This window comes from Vipera berus (genome assembly GCF_964194415.1).
Source record: "Vipera berus genome assembly, chromosome: 5".
Classification (NCBI taxonomy): Eukaryota; Metazoa; Chordata; class Lepidosauria; order Squamata; family Viperidae; genus Vipera; species Vipera berus.
In genome coordinates this window covers 62,826,688-62,842,145 of record NC_138207.1, presented here as the reverse complement: position 1 = coordinate 62,842,145, position 15,458 = coordinate 62,826,688, and the positions used below count along the sequence as shown (strand labels likewise).

At 37.0% G+C, this 15,458-nt stretch overlaps 1 protein-coding gene across 5 annotated transcripts in view; it reads right to left on the bottom strand.

Moving 5' to 3' along the window:
• Positions 1-15,458, bottom strand: part of LHPP (phospholysine phosphohistidine inorganic pyrophosphate phosphatase) — a 163,402-nt gene that overhangs the window by 139,414 nt on the left and 8,530 nt on the right. For all 5 annotated transcript variants that reach the window (XR_014026513.1, XM_081328323.1, XM_081328325.1 and 2 more), the window contains exons 2-3: positions 6,020-6,207; positions 4,082-4,235 (exon numbers count right to left, since the gene is read on the bottom strand). Coding sequence is in view for 4 of the 5 variants with exons in the window: in XM_081328323.1 (XP_081184449.1) it covers positions 4,082-4,235; positions 6,020-6,207 (342 nt within the window). In the remaining variant the exon portion in view is untranslated. The remainder of the gene's footprint in view (positions 1-4,081; positions 4,236-6,019; positions 6,208-15,458) is intronic.

Below are 15,458 nucleotides of genomic sequence, written 5' to 3'. Positions count from 1 at the left end.
CTTTGATGTCTTGGCCATGTGTTTTGGGTCATTTTCATGCTGGAATACCCATCCACGAACAATTTTCAATGCCCTGGCTGAGGGAAGGAGGTTCTCATCCAAGATTTGATGGTACATGGCCCCATGTCCCCTAAGCAGAAAAACACCCCCAATGCATAATGTTTCTACCTCCATGTTTGATGGTGGGGATGGTGTTCTTGGGGTCACGGGCAGCATTCCTCCTCCTCCAAACACAGTGAGTTGAGTTGATGCCAAAGAGCTTGATTTTGGTCTCATCTGACCATAACACTTTCACCCAGTTCTCCTCTAAATCATTCAGATGTTCATTGGCAAACTTCAGACGGACCTGTACATATGCTTTCTTGAGCAGGGGGAGCTTGCAGGTGCTGCAGGATTTCAGTTCTTCACGGCATAGTGTGTTACCAATTGTTTTCTTAGTGACTATGGTCCCAGCTGCCTTGAGATCATTGAAAAGATCCTCCCATGTAGTTCTGGGCTGATTCCTCACCATTCTCATGATCGTTGAAGCTCCAAGAGGTGGGAACTTGCATGGAGCCCCAGACCAAGGGAGATTGACAGTTATTTTGGGTTTCTTCCATTTGTGAATAATCGCACCAACTGTTGTCACCTTCTCATCAAGCTGCTTGGTGATAGTCTTGTAGCCCATTCCAGCCTTGTGTAGGTCTACAATCTTGTTCCTGACATCCTTGGACAGCTCTTTGGTCTTGGTCATGGTAGAGAGTTGTAATCTGATTGACTGATTGATTGCTTCTGTGGACAGGTGTCTTTTATACAGCTAACAAGTTGAAATTAGGAGCACTCCCTTTAGGAGAGTGCTTCTAATCTCAGCTTGTTACCTGTATAAAAAAACACCTAGGAGCCAGAAATCTTGCTGATAAATAGGGGATCAAATACTTATTTCACTCATCAAAAAGCAAATCAATTTATAACTTTTTTGAAATGCATTCTTCTGGATTTGTTTGTTGTTATTCTGTTACAGTAAACCTACTATTAAAATTATAGACCGATAGTTCCTTTGTCAGTGGGCAAATGTACAAAATCAGCAGGGGATCAAATACTTTTTCCCCTCATTGTATGTTTGGTGAAGAGGCTTGGCAGCTGACTTTTTTTTTTAGCAAACATTCAAAATATGATTCAGTCTATATCTTTCTTTTTGTATTAAAACAATAAAAAGAGAGAACTGTACAATTCAACTGTTTTGTAACTTCCTAAACAAACAGGTAGGGAGCAAAATGCATAGGATGAACAGTCAGATAAGATTTTATGCTATATCCTTCTGCCATTTTCGATTAATCAGCAGAGCCTCTCTTTAAAATGACCACTTGACCTTTGCTAGAACAGCCATTAACCTTCTATAGTCTAGCGTAAACAGCTTAATTTTCTGACAGTGGCATGACAGAGGAAATTACAAAGCCAATTCCCGCTCTCAACCCAAAACAGATGCTAAATGTAAATCACTCCATTTCCACAAGGACAGCATTCTGCTTCAGTCACTCTAATACTCTAGCTTTCAAGAGCGTACACTAAAACTTTAGCGGAAAGAATTTCTGGGTTTTTTTCCTAAAGCAAGTTAAAGAAATGAACATTATTAACACGGCTATATTTTACCTAATATTAGTAACTCATGAGAAAAGCTGCTGAGAGGGCATCAAATGGAAGGCAAAATCCATACCATCAGCACTCACAACTCTAAGACAGATCACAGTTGTGATCTGTACAAGATCTTGCAAGAGGAACTAAAGCTGATGCCCATTATAAAATATATTCCACTTAATATGCTTGACACAGTTAACTCAAACGTGATCCCTACTTTCTTCTAACATCTCTGTAGGGAGCAATTACTTAGAAGTAGAAGTACAGCTGGCATTATGGTACAGCTAACGTGAATAAGGTTATAAGAACAAGATTTAATATGCTGTACATCTTACTCAGAAATCCTACCCAAGAGTGTTTGCAAGTGATTATTTTGTTTGTAAATGACTACCCTCCTTTCACTGAAGTTGCTTTCAACAGAATTCCCTAATTAGCAGTTCTAATTATTGTATATCAAACCATATTTGAGTTTTACAGAATACAGAATAACAGAGAAGGAAGGGGCCTCTTCCAGGTCAACCCCCTACTAACAAATTCTAAATATCTGAATGTTTTTATAATAACAAGTAATGTTTTCAAAATACGTTTCTGTACATTCTTACTGGTTTGATAAGGATTTCTGAAGCATTCATGACTTCTGCAGTACTTGAACTACAACGGCATTCATCTAGTTGAATCTCAGAGACAGTTTAGTGACTTTTATTATTCATTTTCCTACTTAAAAATACTTAAGCTTGGTTCCTTTAATGCCACATGCAAACATAGGGAGCGAAAGCCAACGTTACTGTTACTTGCTAGTCCTTTTTTGCTTAATATATTGATGAAGAGATAGTCCTGCTATTGGATGCAATTAAACAGCAGTTCAAATGATGAGTCAGGAAAGAAGGCAGACTGAGACAAAGCCCTTCTCCAACATCCTCCTGACTCATTGTTTAGTGATCCCCATTTTGCACCTAGCTCTCAATTATAGCCAGTATAATCACCAGCTATTTACTGTGTTCCTGAAGGCATGACATGACTTTCCCCAGAAAGACTTGTGAGTCTAACTGCCCTCAGTTCCAACAAGGTACTGAGGCAACCACCTGCTCCAAAGAAGCATACGTGACATCATTCTAGGCCAGAGGTCCCCAACCTTTTGGGCACCAGGGACCGGTTCTGTGGAGAACAGTTCTTCCACAGACTGGAGAGTGTCTGTTTTGTGTGCTGCCTGCGTCCCACGGATGGGGCTTTGCTTGTTTGTGCGGACTGGTTGCTGGCATGCCACGGCCCGATACCGGTCCACAGACTGGGGGCTGGGGACCCCTGCTCTAGGGTATATTAACAGAATCCTGAAAGTCTGAGAAAGACTTCATTGCCCTTTTTAAGGACAATATGGCCCAAACAGGATTCCTCTATATCTCTTGTTTATTCCTTTCTCTATTCCCAGGGCTGAGCAACTATTTCATCCCTCCCACCTCTACTTATTGTTCAACATTATTTTCTTTAAAAAAAATGGACAAATGAGGGAAGGACAATGGAACATAGGTAGTCCTTGACTTAGGACCATAATTGAGCCTGGGATTAAGGTTATAAATTGTTGCGGTTGTTAAGCCATCACTGCATGACCAGATCCAATTTTTGCGGTGTTCATTAAGCAAATGCCACAGTCGGTACGCAAAGACTACAGCCATTAAGCAAACATCGCAGTCATTAAGTGAGTCAATTTGGGCATGGGGCATTTTTTACCAGAAACCAGAAGTAAACACCGGAAACCAGTAAAAAATGTTACAAATTTTGGTCACATGACCCTAGGATACTGCAAACAGCTATAAAGATGAGCCAGTTGCCAAGCACCCTAAATGCGATCAAATGACTGTGGGAGGGTGTGCACTTGTCAAAATTTTTAAATTGGGTCATAAATAGATGTTGGGGGGTCTGTCGTAACTTCAAACAGTCGTTAAGTGGCCCGTCGTAAGTCGAGCACTACCTGTACATTGACAAAAGAATATAGGTGCACAATAAAAAGAGAAAGAAAAAAAGATGCTGAGGAAAAAAAGATACTAACAAAGAACATTAGCATCCATAATAAAAAATATATAGGTTCAGAAAAGAAAATTGGCAAAGGAGATTATACCACAATTTGTTTGATCTTACTAGCCCTTTTTTAGCTTCACACAAGGACAGCATGAGTTGCCCTACTGTTGGACACAGTGGACCAGCCATTCAAGGGATATATCAGAAAGATGGGATGACTGGGACAAAACTCTTTTCACTCGATTGACATACAGATGTCAAAACTGACTAAAGGAAAAGAAAGTCAATTAATCCTTTACCTCTGTCTTCACCACCAAAATTGTTGGGCATTTGGGAAACATCCTTGGACCACCTTACAAGCTTCCAAGAAGGCAGTTAGGTCTTGAAAAAGGTATGGACATCAAACAAACATTACTAGTTTTAAAGTTTTTCAGAACTATACTTATTAACTTACCCTCTTCCCAAAGACAGCAGAACTGGATTTTCCAGGCTTATGAGGATTTGGAAAGCATCATTCAGATTTCTGTAGGAAAAGTTGTCTGCTGCATCCCCAATTACTACACAGTTAGGGTTTGTTTTATCAGTATCAGAAAATTCAGGAATGAGATCTAAGGAGTAATAAACAAATATATACTTTTATATTTCATGACAACTTATGCTTATTTCCAAGTTCATAGTAACTTAGGCCTATTGAGTTAAAACAGCTCGAACATTACGAGAGCTGTATACTCTCTCCTTCAAAGGCTACAGTATAAATGTTAATTTATAAATCAAAAATGTACTCAGTTTTGTCCAGTATAGCCAAAACAGTACCATCCACACCTATAAGAGTTATTAACAGGCTCAATCTAATTTTTTCCTGATAAATAAATGCAAAAAAAATTAGAGAGTGCAGAGGGAGCATGTTCAGCAGGCTCCAAATACAAGCTAACTGACAAGAGATGAAAAAAAAATGCATGCCATATATTTCTATCCTGAATACCTTGTCTATAGGAGATGGCCAGGCTGAGCCTGAGGGCGGGGTCAAACTCATCATGAGTTTGAAATTTCTACGCCCCTGGAGACCTAAGAGTCTATTGACTCTTATATGGTGCCAATTCACCTTCAATGTCCATTGACATCAATCTGGTGCCAATTTGCCTTGAACGTCCATTGACACCAATCTGTTGCCAATTCACCTTGAATGTTAGTGGTGCAGATTCTTGTATATAGGTAGCATGAATTCTATCCTGACTTCTTGCACCTGACATTGTCATTTCCAAAAATCTTGCCCAGAAAGCAAAAATGGCTTTGATACCCTGGAAATCAAATAAATGTATCTATGAGGTGGTAAGGAGACAACCGACTTTTATTGTCAACCTGATATCCTGTGGTTGCAGTTCAACATGACATGAATGAAGTTTAAACCAAGAAGAGGACACATCTACTCCCTCAAGTCATGTTTCTGAACTTCAAGATAACTAGTTGTATGTGAACAAAGCAGAACTGAAGGCTAAAAAGAAGAGATGAGTTTTTTAAAAAATGCTTCAGGAAGAAAACATTTTGAAACACTTTCTTAGAATGCTTACATTGTCCAAGAGTAAGCAGAATAAAATTGCTTGTAAATTACAAGAAATCTGGTGAAGGTTTTATCTTCATTGTTCCCCAATAGGAAAGAACAGAAAACAACCTTATTATTGTTTACGTATTTGTTTGAAGATAAAAAAGAAAGAAAAGGACCTATTTTATGAATCTAGAAACAAGTTTCAGATATGGTAATAGATTGTTTCTGTTGTCTACCAGCTTTGCTGTGAAGATACTACCTACAGGTAAGCAATTTGCCCCTCTGCTCCCATCCTGTACCAGCAAATTCATGAAGATTTTTAGAAGACATTAAATCAAAATTCAGATTACTTAATTAATAAATCAAGAAATAGGAACACATGCCAAGATTTTCAATGAAAAGTTGGCAGAGAATGAGAGGTAGGAATGTTCATCCCATGCTCAGCTTCACGACTTCAGAAAACATGGATTACAAAAGATCAGATGTTCATCCCATTTTATTATCCAGTTATTACCTCATCTGCCCACTTTCATTGTTAGTCTGGGATTCTTGTTTTGTTTTGACTTCCAGTTGTCTTAAACCAGGGGTGTCAAACTGCTGGCCCGCGGGCTGGATGCGTCACAACAAAACCGCGCCCACCCCATTGCCGGCAATGGGAAAAAAGCTCTGATACGTCGCACGACGTCACATGATGTCACGGGTTTGACATGTCTGTCTTAAACTAACCATTAATCCAAAACTAATTTAGTTTGTGAAATTAACACTTTCATTCTTGAATTACACACATCTAAAGTGAACCCACATTAGGCTGAAGTTACTTTATATGCAAAAGTTTAAACATTAGCAAACCATCATGGACAAGAAGGTGAGGCCTCAGGTTACGCTCCTTCAGAATTCGACATACTGCAGGTGCTGGAGCAGTGACTTCATTTACTGCAATGTCAAAACCCAAATGTTGCAACTTTTTTACAAATCTGTCCCGTGTAGCTTGAGTTTCATTAGTGCAAAACTGCAGCTTTAGACCAGATGCCTTGATCCTGTGACAGTAAAATAGTATATTATTAAGTTAATTAGTTATACAGAACGTAGGATTTAAATGTATACTTGTCAAAGCTTATATTTATAAGTACATGCTAAAAAAGAATTAGATGAAATGTAAATCACAATACCATGAATAATTTACATTTATGTTTTGTAATTATAACAAAAGATTAACATATTTATAATACAATATATACTGGTTGTCTGTCACCAATAGTTAGAATTCAAGAAAAAAATGTGTTTTAGTACAAACACTATAATTAATAATGCCACTTAAGTGGTGAGACGTCAAATTTTAAAATCAAAACCAACCTCGTTAATTCCATTTACTTGTTTTTTATAAGTTAAGTATTTTACTATATTTACAGCTTGAAGATTCCATTTCAAACAATACCATTTCTAATTCATTTTCTTTTTGAATTTTATTTTATTCTGTTCTATCTAAAGGACTTATAATGGATCTCCCCACTCAGCAAAATATACAAATATATACATTCTTTTCTGTATTACTGGAATTGCTGCACATAAAGCAACATTCTGTTTTATAGAAGAGTATCGTATTGCAAGATATGTAAATGCCAGATGCTGTCCATCTTCAGTTTAGGAACCCCTTCCAGTTTGCCATATACAGTATTCATATACAAAGATGCAATTTAGGCAACAGTAATCCAAAAAGAACCTGGTAGTACAAGGCATGGGACAAAAATGAAATTCAGAATCCTATGGATGTTGATTTAATTTGCACTTCAAAATAAGACTATCTAGTTCCCACCAAATGCTTTGGACCACAACTCCCCTCATCGATGCTGGATTTGCCCAGTGATATAAGATTTTAGAAGTTGTGGTATAACACATCTAGGTACTCTTCCTGCCCTACTTCTTTAAAATAATTTTAAATATAATTTTGGCTATTAGGGATCTATGTTTAAAAGAGGTGGGGCAGTAAGAAAATAAAATGATGATACACACCCTATCCAATAAATCAAAATATACATTAAAAACAAATTTGTGGTTATTATGATTTTATACTATCTGTGATACTTTTCAATTCAACCCTCCATGAGTACTTCTTTAAAAAAATGTAGTAGAAAAAACAGCTCATTGTCATTTAAAATACTGAAACATGTCATCTCCATATTCCTTCTTTTTGCATTATTTGTCTTACCTAATCACAGGTATGTGAATTATCAATTATAGTTAGTGGTTAATTGCCCTTCATAAAGATAGCTATTCTATTTTAAATTAGGCAGTTAATATATTATAACTAATAGCATCCACTTGTATGTTATAAATATATATTCACTGACTGGAGCAACGAATGTGAGAATTAGTCATGAGCTAATGAAGCAATTGAATAAAGAAGTATAACGTGTACCCAGGGAATAATTATTGCTAATGAATTATGATGTGACCTTCTCAGAACAATGAACAATTGGAGCAACAGTTAAGATGACAGCACTTCACATCTGTTATTCCAAATATAGTGTAAACTGGAATATAAGCACAATCAACATAAATATACATGCCCAGCCTCATGCATACTCACAAACAAAACAAAGACTTTAAGTGGAATTATATGAAATTCAAAGAACTTCACAAACCTCACATAAAAACAAATTAGATTTGTATGTTTTGGAAAAAAAATATTGTATGTGAAATTTTGCCTGGATTCTATGGTCATCTGATAATTTGTTAAACTTAAGTGAGCAGAAAGAAACTTGGGCCAAATCCATTCTTCTCAGATGGTATCTCTCTATTGGTAGAATTACCCTGATAATTTGCTGTCTCAGGTAGAAAACTCCCATTCTCAGAAGACATGAACTACATTGGTCTATGAGTTCCCTGGAAGTTAAAATATACGGTAATCCAAATAAATTAAATAATATTTTCCCCATTCAAAATGAGGAACATCATTCTATATAACTAATTAACACCCCTTGTGACCACTTTACCCCTTCTGGGAGAAGAGGAAATGATATTGGTCTACAGTGATTTATTATATCAGATAAGAAGAGTAGAGTTGAAATCCCTTTGAACCTTTAGTTCAAATATATTTTGCTCAATGTTTTCGTTATTTTTAAATGCTTACTTAAGCTTGCAATATATTTCTTTATCTCAGGCTGTTCTGTATTATTCAGGACCTCTTGCCCCCTTTTAACCTTTTGCAAAACTAGGAATGTACTTGATGAAAAAGCAACCCAGGACTAGAGCATCCATTATAAACATATTACTTCCGGTTATTGTTTTAGATGAGCCCTGTTGGCGCAGTGGTTAGAATGCAGTATTGCAGGCTGACTCTTCCTTCAGACGGGAATTCGATCCTGACTGGCTCACGGTTGACTCAGCTTTCCATCCTCCCAAGGTCTGTAAAATGAGGACCTAGATTGTTGCAGGAAATATGCTATAAACCACTTAGAGAGTGCTATAAAGCAGAAGTCCCCAACCTTTTGGGCACCGTTTCTTTTGGGACCAGTTCTGTGGAGAGAGGTTTTTCCACACACCAGAGGGTTTTGTGTGCTGCCTGCATCTTGCAGATGGGGCTTTGCTTGTTTGTACGGACTGGTTGCTGGCATGCTGTGACTCAGTATGGATCCATGGACTGGGGGTTGGGGACCCCTCCTATAAAGCACTATGAAGCGGTATATAAATCCAAGTGCTATTGAGACTAAAGACGTGCATAGGCTAGGGTTACATATCATGATGAGCTATAATTTGGTGTTTTTTTTAGTCTATTTAGTGAACTTAGCATACATAATGTTTTATCCTTCATGTATTATGAAAGCAGCCAGCGGTTGCTTATTTAAGCAAATTATGGGAATACAAACCATGGCTTAGTATTTATTCAGCCATAGGGAAACAAAGGCAAATGAAATAAACACAATTTGGCACGCTAAATGAACACAAGCTCAGATCTTCAGTCTTCAAATTTCCAATTCACCTTAGCTGTTAAGTCTAAATCTTTTCATCCTGCTTTTGCAAAGGAGCCGCAGCAGCAATTTAGAAAGCAACAGTGCTTTACCATGATCCTTCGCTATCTCTCTTCCCCATCTGCCAATTTTTGTCACAACCTTTATGTCATCCAGCATGAGAGGGCAAAAACAGGGTTCATATTTAACATGCCCATAAGCTGACCCCAAAAAAATGTTGGCAAGGGCAGTTGGCTAAGACTGTACAAGGTCACTGAGGATGTCCAATAATTGTCCTAACACTTTACCTGTTATGGCACAATAATGAGAGTTTTTTTTCATTATTTTCGGGTGAATGAACCTGGCAGATGCTGACAGCCAGCAGATGTGTAAAGTTCGAGGTGATTTGTAAGGGACCAGCTCATCTGACGCACAGTAATTGCATTGTGGGACACTGTCACTCAGATTCTTGTCCTGTTCTGTCAGAATGAGGTAAAGGTCAGTTCAAAGAACTGGTATAGCATCAGAGACAGCTCCTCACTGAAATTTAAAATATTTTCATATATCTCCTTCACGCCCAACCCCAAACATAAGGAATTCAGAACTGTGCCCCCTCTTGTGCCTGGAAAAATTAGGGATTTGCAATAGCTTTATTTATTGTTTTCAATGTCATTTGCAAATGTTTTGCTTTTTAATTAACCTCTCCATTTACTCTCTGAACAGAGACACTTCATTTCCTTCTTGATAATCTACCTTTTCTCCTTTTCTAAGGAACTCAGAATAAGATACCGGGATTAGGAAGTAGACTTTCAAATAGAGAGGTCCTTTTGGTAAAAAGAAATCTCACTATTTTCACTTTCCATTTATTTGCTTATTTAAAAACCTGCTATCCTAAGCGCATAGACATTACTCAGAGTCGGATATTACCTCTCGTATGCCAATAGCTTGCAATGAGATGAACACATGTGACAGACATTCAAAGAAACCCAGCACTCAGGAATCCCTGACAGTTGTGTGGATCGCCTCTTTTAATATAGAAATGGAAACCCAATCCATTAGCTTTCCAGGCTTGATTTGGAGGCAAATTACAGTAGTAATAATTACTACACAGTACAATATAACATAGCGTACAGTATACATATTACTGTACACAGATTTCTGAAAGTTTACAGCTTGTGAAAATATTTCCTAAAGTTTTGATCTCGTAGGAGAGCTTATTAGTTTTTTTCTAAAGGTGAAGTAAACTTGCAGACAAAGTACATTCTTCAGTTATCAGAATTTTTGAATGATCCAGGATGCCACTAGTTCAATATAATTTTCTGACAGTTAGAACAATTAACCAGTGGAACAACCTGCCTCCAGAAGGTGTGAATGCTCCAACACTGGAAGCTTTTAAGAGACTGGACAGCCATTTGTCTGATATAGGGTTTCCTGCCTGAGCAGGGGGTTGGACTATATCTTATTCTTCAAGTTATCATTTAAATTGTTACCAGCAACCGGCAGCTGTTAAGTTTCTGGGATATTTGTTGTAACCAAGAAAAATTCACTGGGCTCAACTGTCTTAATTACCTTCTTATACAAATCTGCTGATTATGGTGGTAAAACCAGTTAACCTAGATGCTGTAAGTGGAAGAGGTACTGAAATCCTAACAGACACATTAAGTGTGTCCATATATACGTAACATGATTGCTTCTTCATAGAAAACTAACAAGGTTTCTATTACTTTTAAGTAATGAACTATAACAAGAATATGTCTATTTGAACATTAATGTCTCCTCTTAATAATACTGTCCCAAATTCTCTTTTACAGCATCCTTTCTTATTGATTCATCCTGGATAACCTCGGTTCATTATCTTCTGACTCATTTTTATATTCTCTTGTCTTTGTTCTAAAAACTTTACTGTTAAGCTTCGTTTGTGTTCACAAACAATGCTTTGAGATACCTTTTTTAGTTCTTTTTAATTTACCTGTTTCTCTGAGGGGGGGTTACACCAAAGAGAGCAGAGTCACAGGGAAGAATTAAGCCCCTCTACAAGGAGAGTATTGGAGATTAGTATTACTATGTGCAGCAAAAAAAAGCCATATAAGAGGCTAATTTTTAATAAGCATGGGCTGTACAGAACAACAAAAGAATGCCAGTTAATAAATGTAAGTATGCTGTTTGAAAAAAACAAACCAAAACTAAGATTGTAATACTGAGAAAATTTGACCACTTTAAGAGAAAGCTATTTTTTGTGTTGGATGAGATTAAAACTCTCCAAGGCCATATTTTGATTCTGAATGGTATACATTTTGATTTTTTTATTTATTTATCAAATTTGTATGCTGCCCAGTTCCAATGAAATCTATTGGGATATGACCATCCATCACCAAAAGGCAACAGAGTTCAGTTAAGGTTGAAATCACAGAATGCAGAAGTGAGAGCTCCATTCCAAGGCTCTATAGACGTACCTAAATACCATAGAAGCAGCTAAACTGAAAGCTTAACAGTAGTAACAAGTTGTGCAGATATTACTCCCTTTAACTCAGAGGTCCCCAAGCTTTTGGGCACCAGGGACCGGTTCTGTGGAGAGAGCCTTTTTTCCATGGACTGGAGGGGGCGTGGTTTTGAGTGCTGCCTGAATCCTTTGGATGGGGCTTTCCTGCTGCAGCCTGGTACTGGTACACGGACCGGGAGCTAGGGACTCCTGCTTTAACTGGTAAGAAACCAGGAAGACTATCCCACAATACTAGGGTGATGAGCAGAAAATTCAAAAGAAGTCATTGTTTACATGCAATAATTAAATAAGCAACAACTTACTGCCAAGATTTATCCTTCTTAGAAATTTTAATGCAACATTTATTTAACTGGTCATATCAACAGATTAAAACAAACATGTTTCTTACAAAAATGATAGACCACATTCATCCTTTTGTCACATGTAAGGCAGCTTCTTTGTCATCTAAAATGAGAGGTGGCCATTTGGAAGACATACATTCATCACCTGAAGCTAAACTACAATTCATATCTTATGTATATGCTATCAATCAAATAAGACCAAACCAGTTTCTTTTAAAAAAAATGGAGAAGGGTCCTGGTTTTAATATATTAATCTTGATTACGCAGTCATCATCTAAGTGCCTCTGGAATGATGTCACTAAATAACACACACATAACAAAAGCCGCTAGAAAAACTTAAGCAAGGGTTTGGGTGTAGCCTAGACAATATAAACAAATGACTCATTTATTTATCATTTTCACGTCTGAAGCATGCAAATGAAATGAACCATATTTGATTTCGCCCCTTTGCTCTTACATCAACTGGAAATGTGTTTTTTTCCATTGAATCTCTGTTGCAGCTTCAGGAGATGTTTCACAATCTATTGTGGTCATGTTTCAGATATCCTATACTATGATTTTACCTTGCTTACAATTTTATGCAGTTTTATGCTTCAAATCTTTCTTGTACCTCCATGTTGGAACTGTTATTTATGTATTTACTGAATTTACTTGTTAAATGTAAATTGAAATAAAATAAGCAAATAGCATAAATTGCCACCATGAAAGACAGCAAAATCCTGCAAGGTAAAAACAAATACATCAGGGAGTATAATACTCTGTTGGAGGTAGATAGTAGTAACTTGTAGTAACAAGAGTCTTGGATTGAGGTGCAATAACTTTTCAGCCAGCCAAATGTGAGAAAATCAGATGGAAGTGAAATACATTTGGAGATCAGTGGAAAGAGTTAAGTGTTCCACTCTCAAGAGACTGATTCTAATTTCCATTATGTCCATGACATTCTTAAGAAAGGACCAATAATTCACAGGATTGCTGAAACTGTACAAATGTTCAGCATCTGGTGAGAGGTTTTCCAGGATAGTAATGCTAAAATCTCATGAACTGGTAAGATCTGGAGCAACTGAAAAGGGGAGCGGGGATGCTTGCATCATAGCACAATGACTGCAAAGTCATCATTATCACCAACATTCTACAACAGGGGTCTTCAAACATGGCCCTTTTATGACTTGTGGACTTCAACTCCCAGAATTCCTCAGCCAGGCACACTGGCTGAGGAATTCTGGGAGTTGAAGTCCACAAGTCATAAAAGGGCCAAGTTTGAAGACCCCTGTTCTACAACTATGAAGAAAAGGGATCTGACTACAGTAATGTTATGAAAATAAATAGTTTTATAACAAGAAAGGAATAACACTTTCACAATTCCTGCCTTGGAAACTGGTTGGTCATTATAATAAGAAAGGATGTCAGACTAATCAGGCCTTTAATACGGACTAGGATTTGTGGTTTTTAAGGCCTTATATGCTCTTAGAATGCCTTCTAAAGTGGTCACCAAATTGTAATTATCTGATTACCAATTATTTCTCAATTACCAAAACATAATTGGTGACAGAAGGGAAAAATTAAATGCATGAGGGCACAATTATATTAACACTATAATTCATTTGATTTTTAATTACATTTTAATGAAATTAAATCAAATTTTGGTTTTGTCCTACTCTCATGATTATGAGAGTGCTGCTGCCAGCACAGCTCTCCCAGGTAACCATTAGCCCCCAAACAATGAGGTAGACCCAAATACTAGCCAACAGAAATATTAAGGATGAAAATAAGAATATTTTAGATATATTCTAGCTTTTCATGCTTATGCAGAGTTGGCATGTAAACATCCAGCATGGTTGTTTAGAAACCAAAAGTAATCAACTATGGTCTTAGGAAGGAGCCAATTACAGCATGAGGTAGAAACTAATTCTACAAGTACCGGTAGTTTATATTAACAAATGTAGCCTGTGACAACTGGAAAACTCACAGATGAATTTTGACAAGCATACACAAATTGTCCCTTTGATCCTATTATTCTAATTTAAAGCAAGAAAATAGTTGCCCAGTTGCCTAGTTTTACTAGGGTTTAATTTCTGTTAGATGCAAGTGAAAGATGTAAAGATCAGCAACTAGTCCCCTGATCTTTGAATGTCCAGCATAGTTATGAAGATTTAGGTGTAAATTTTATGAAAAACTTATTTTTGTAGTCATACAACTCAGAAAGTCTTTCCTTATTTTTCTATATGAACCTTGACAATTGAGCTATTATTTTGTGTGAGCAGCCCAGGAAACGAATTTGCCATTACTATTATTATGAGCTGTCTTAATCACATTTTTATGGATAATATAATCCAGTAATCGTATTATACTGGCCTTTGTTTCATATTGATGGATAGCTAACTGTTTGCCTTTGAAGTCGCTAATTATAATCTATAAAAGCCAGTCAAATCCAATACAACACTTCCACTGTGAAATCATTATTACGCTTTGTATATAAAGAGCATCTGTTGGTAAACAATTAACTAGGGACTAATAGAAAGGAAGCAATTCTTTGGCCCATTTTAATCATCACTTAGTTAATGCCTTCCAACAAAAAAGAGAGAATGATTCAATCAACTGTAGTTCTTTTTAACCCACAGATTACCACAATTCTATAACCCATGATAAGGGTTTTCTATGTTTATTCCTTTTGGGAAACAATATCACCAGTTTGCTTTTGGGTGTACTTCAATGGTTGTCTTCTTTAAAGTCCTTCAGGGATTAGGATCTGAGTATCTTCAAGATCATCTATTCCCAGGGGCTCTTTGCCAATCTATTAAGATATGGAAGAAGGGGCTCTCTCTGGATCCTGATCAAGGAAGTGTCCTCTTCAGGAACTAGAGACGGTAGGGCCTGAATACCTATACCCCTTCTCTGGAATAGTATTCCTCTGAAGATCAGATCAACCCCCAATCTTGGAAATTTTCGAAGAATAACTGAGACCTGGTTTTTCCAGCATGATTTTTGGGGTCTCAGACATTCCTTTAATTCTTCCCACAGAGAAAGTGTCTGCATGGGATTGGTTGCTAGGGATACTGTTAAGGAATTCTGATTATGTATTTCTTTGGTGCTTATAATTCAATGACTGTATCATTCTTATATGATCATGTCAACTACTGTATGACTAGGGTAGCATATACATGTATAAGTAAAAAAGCTAGCTTGGTCTAATCTAAGAACTATTGTCATTTTTCATACAGAACGTTAATATAAGCAATTGTGAAGTCACAGTATAGCTTTAAACTTGAAGCATCCCTTTGTCATTATTTGACAAAACAGACTATTTAATCTTGCTACAAGAACTCTCACCACTACTTTGGAAGCACAGCAAGGGTCAATAAAACAGATTAAAAGGCACTGAAGCTGAAATAAAATATCACTAACTGAGGAGGGTGTCCATTATTCACAAGTGTCAGTTAAGTACTGAAATAGTGATTTACAGTTTGCACAATAACATTATGTAACTAACACCAATTATGCCA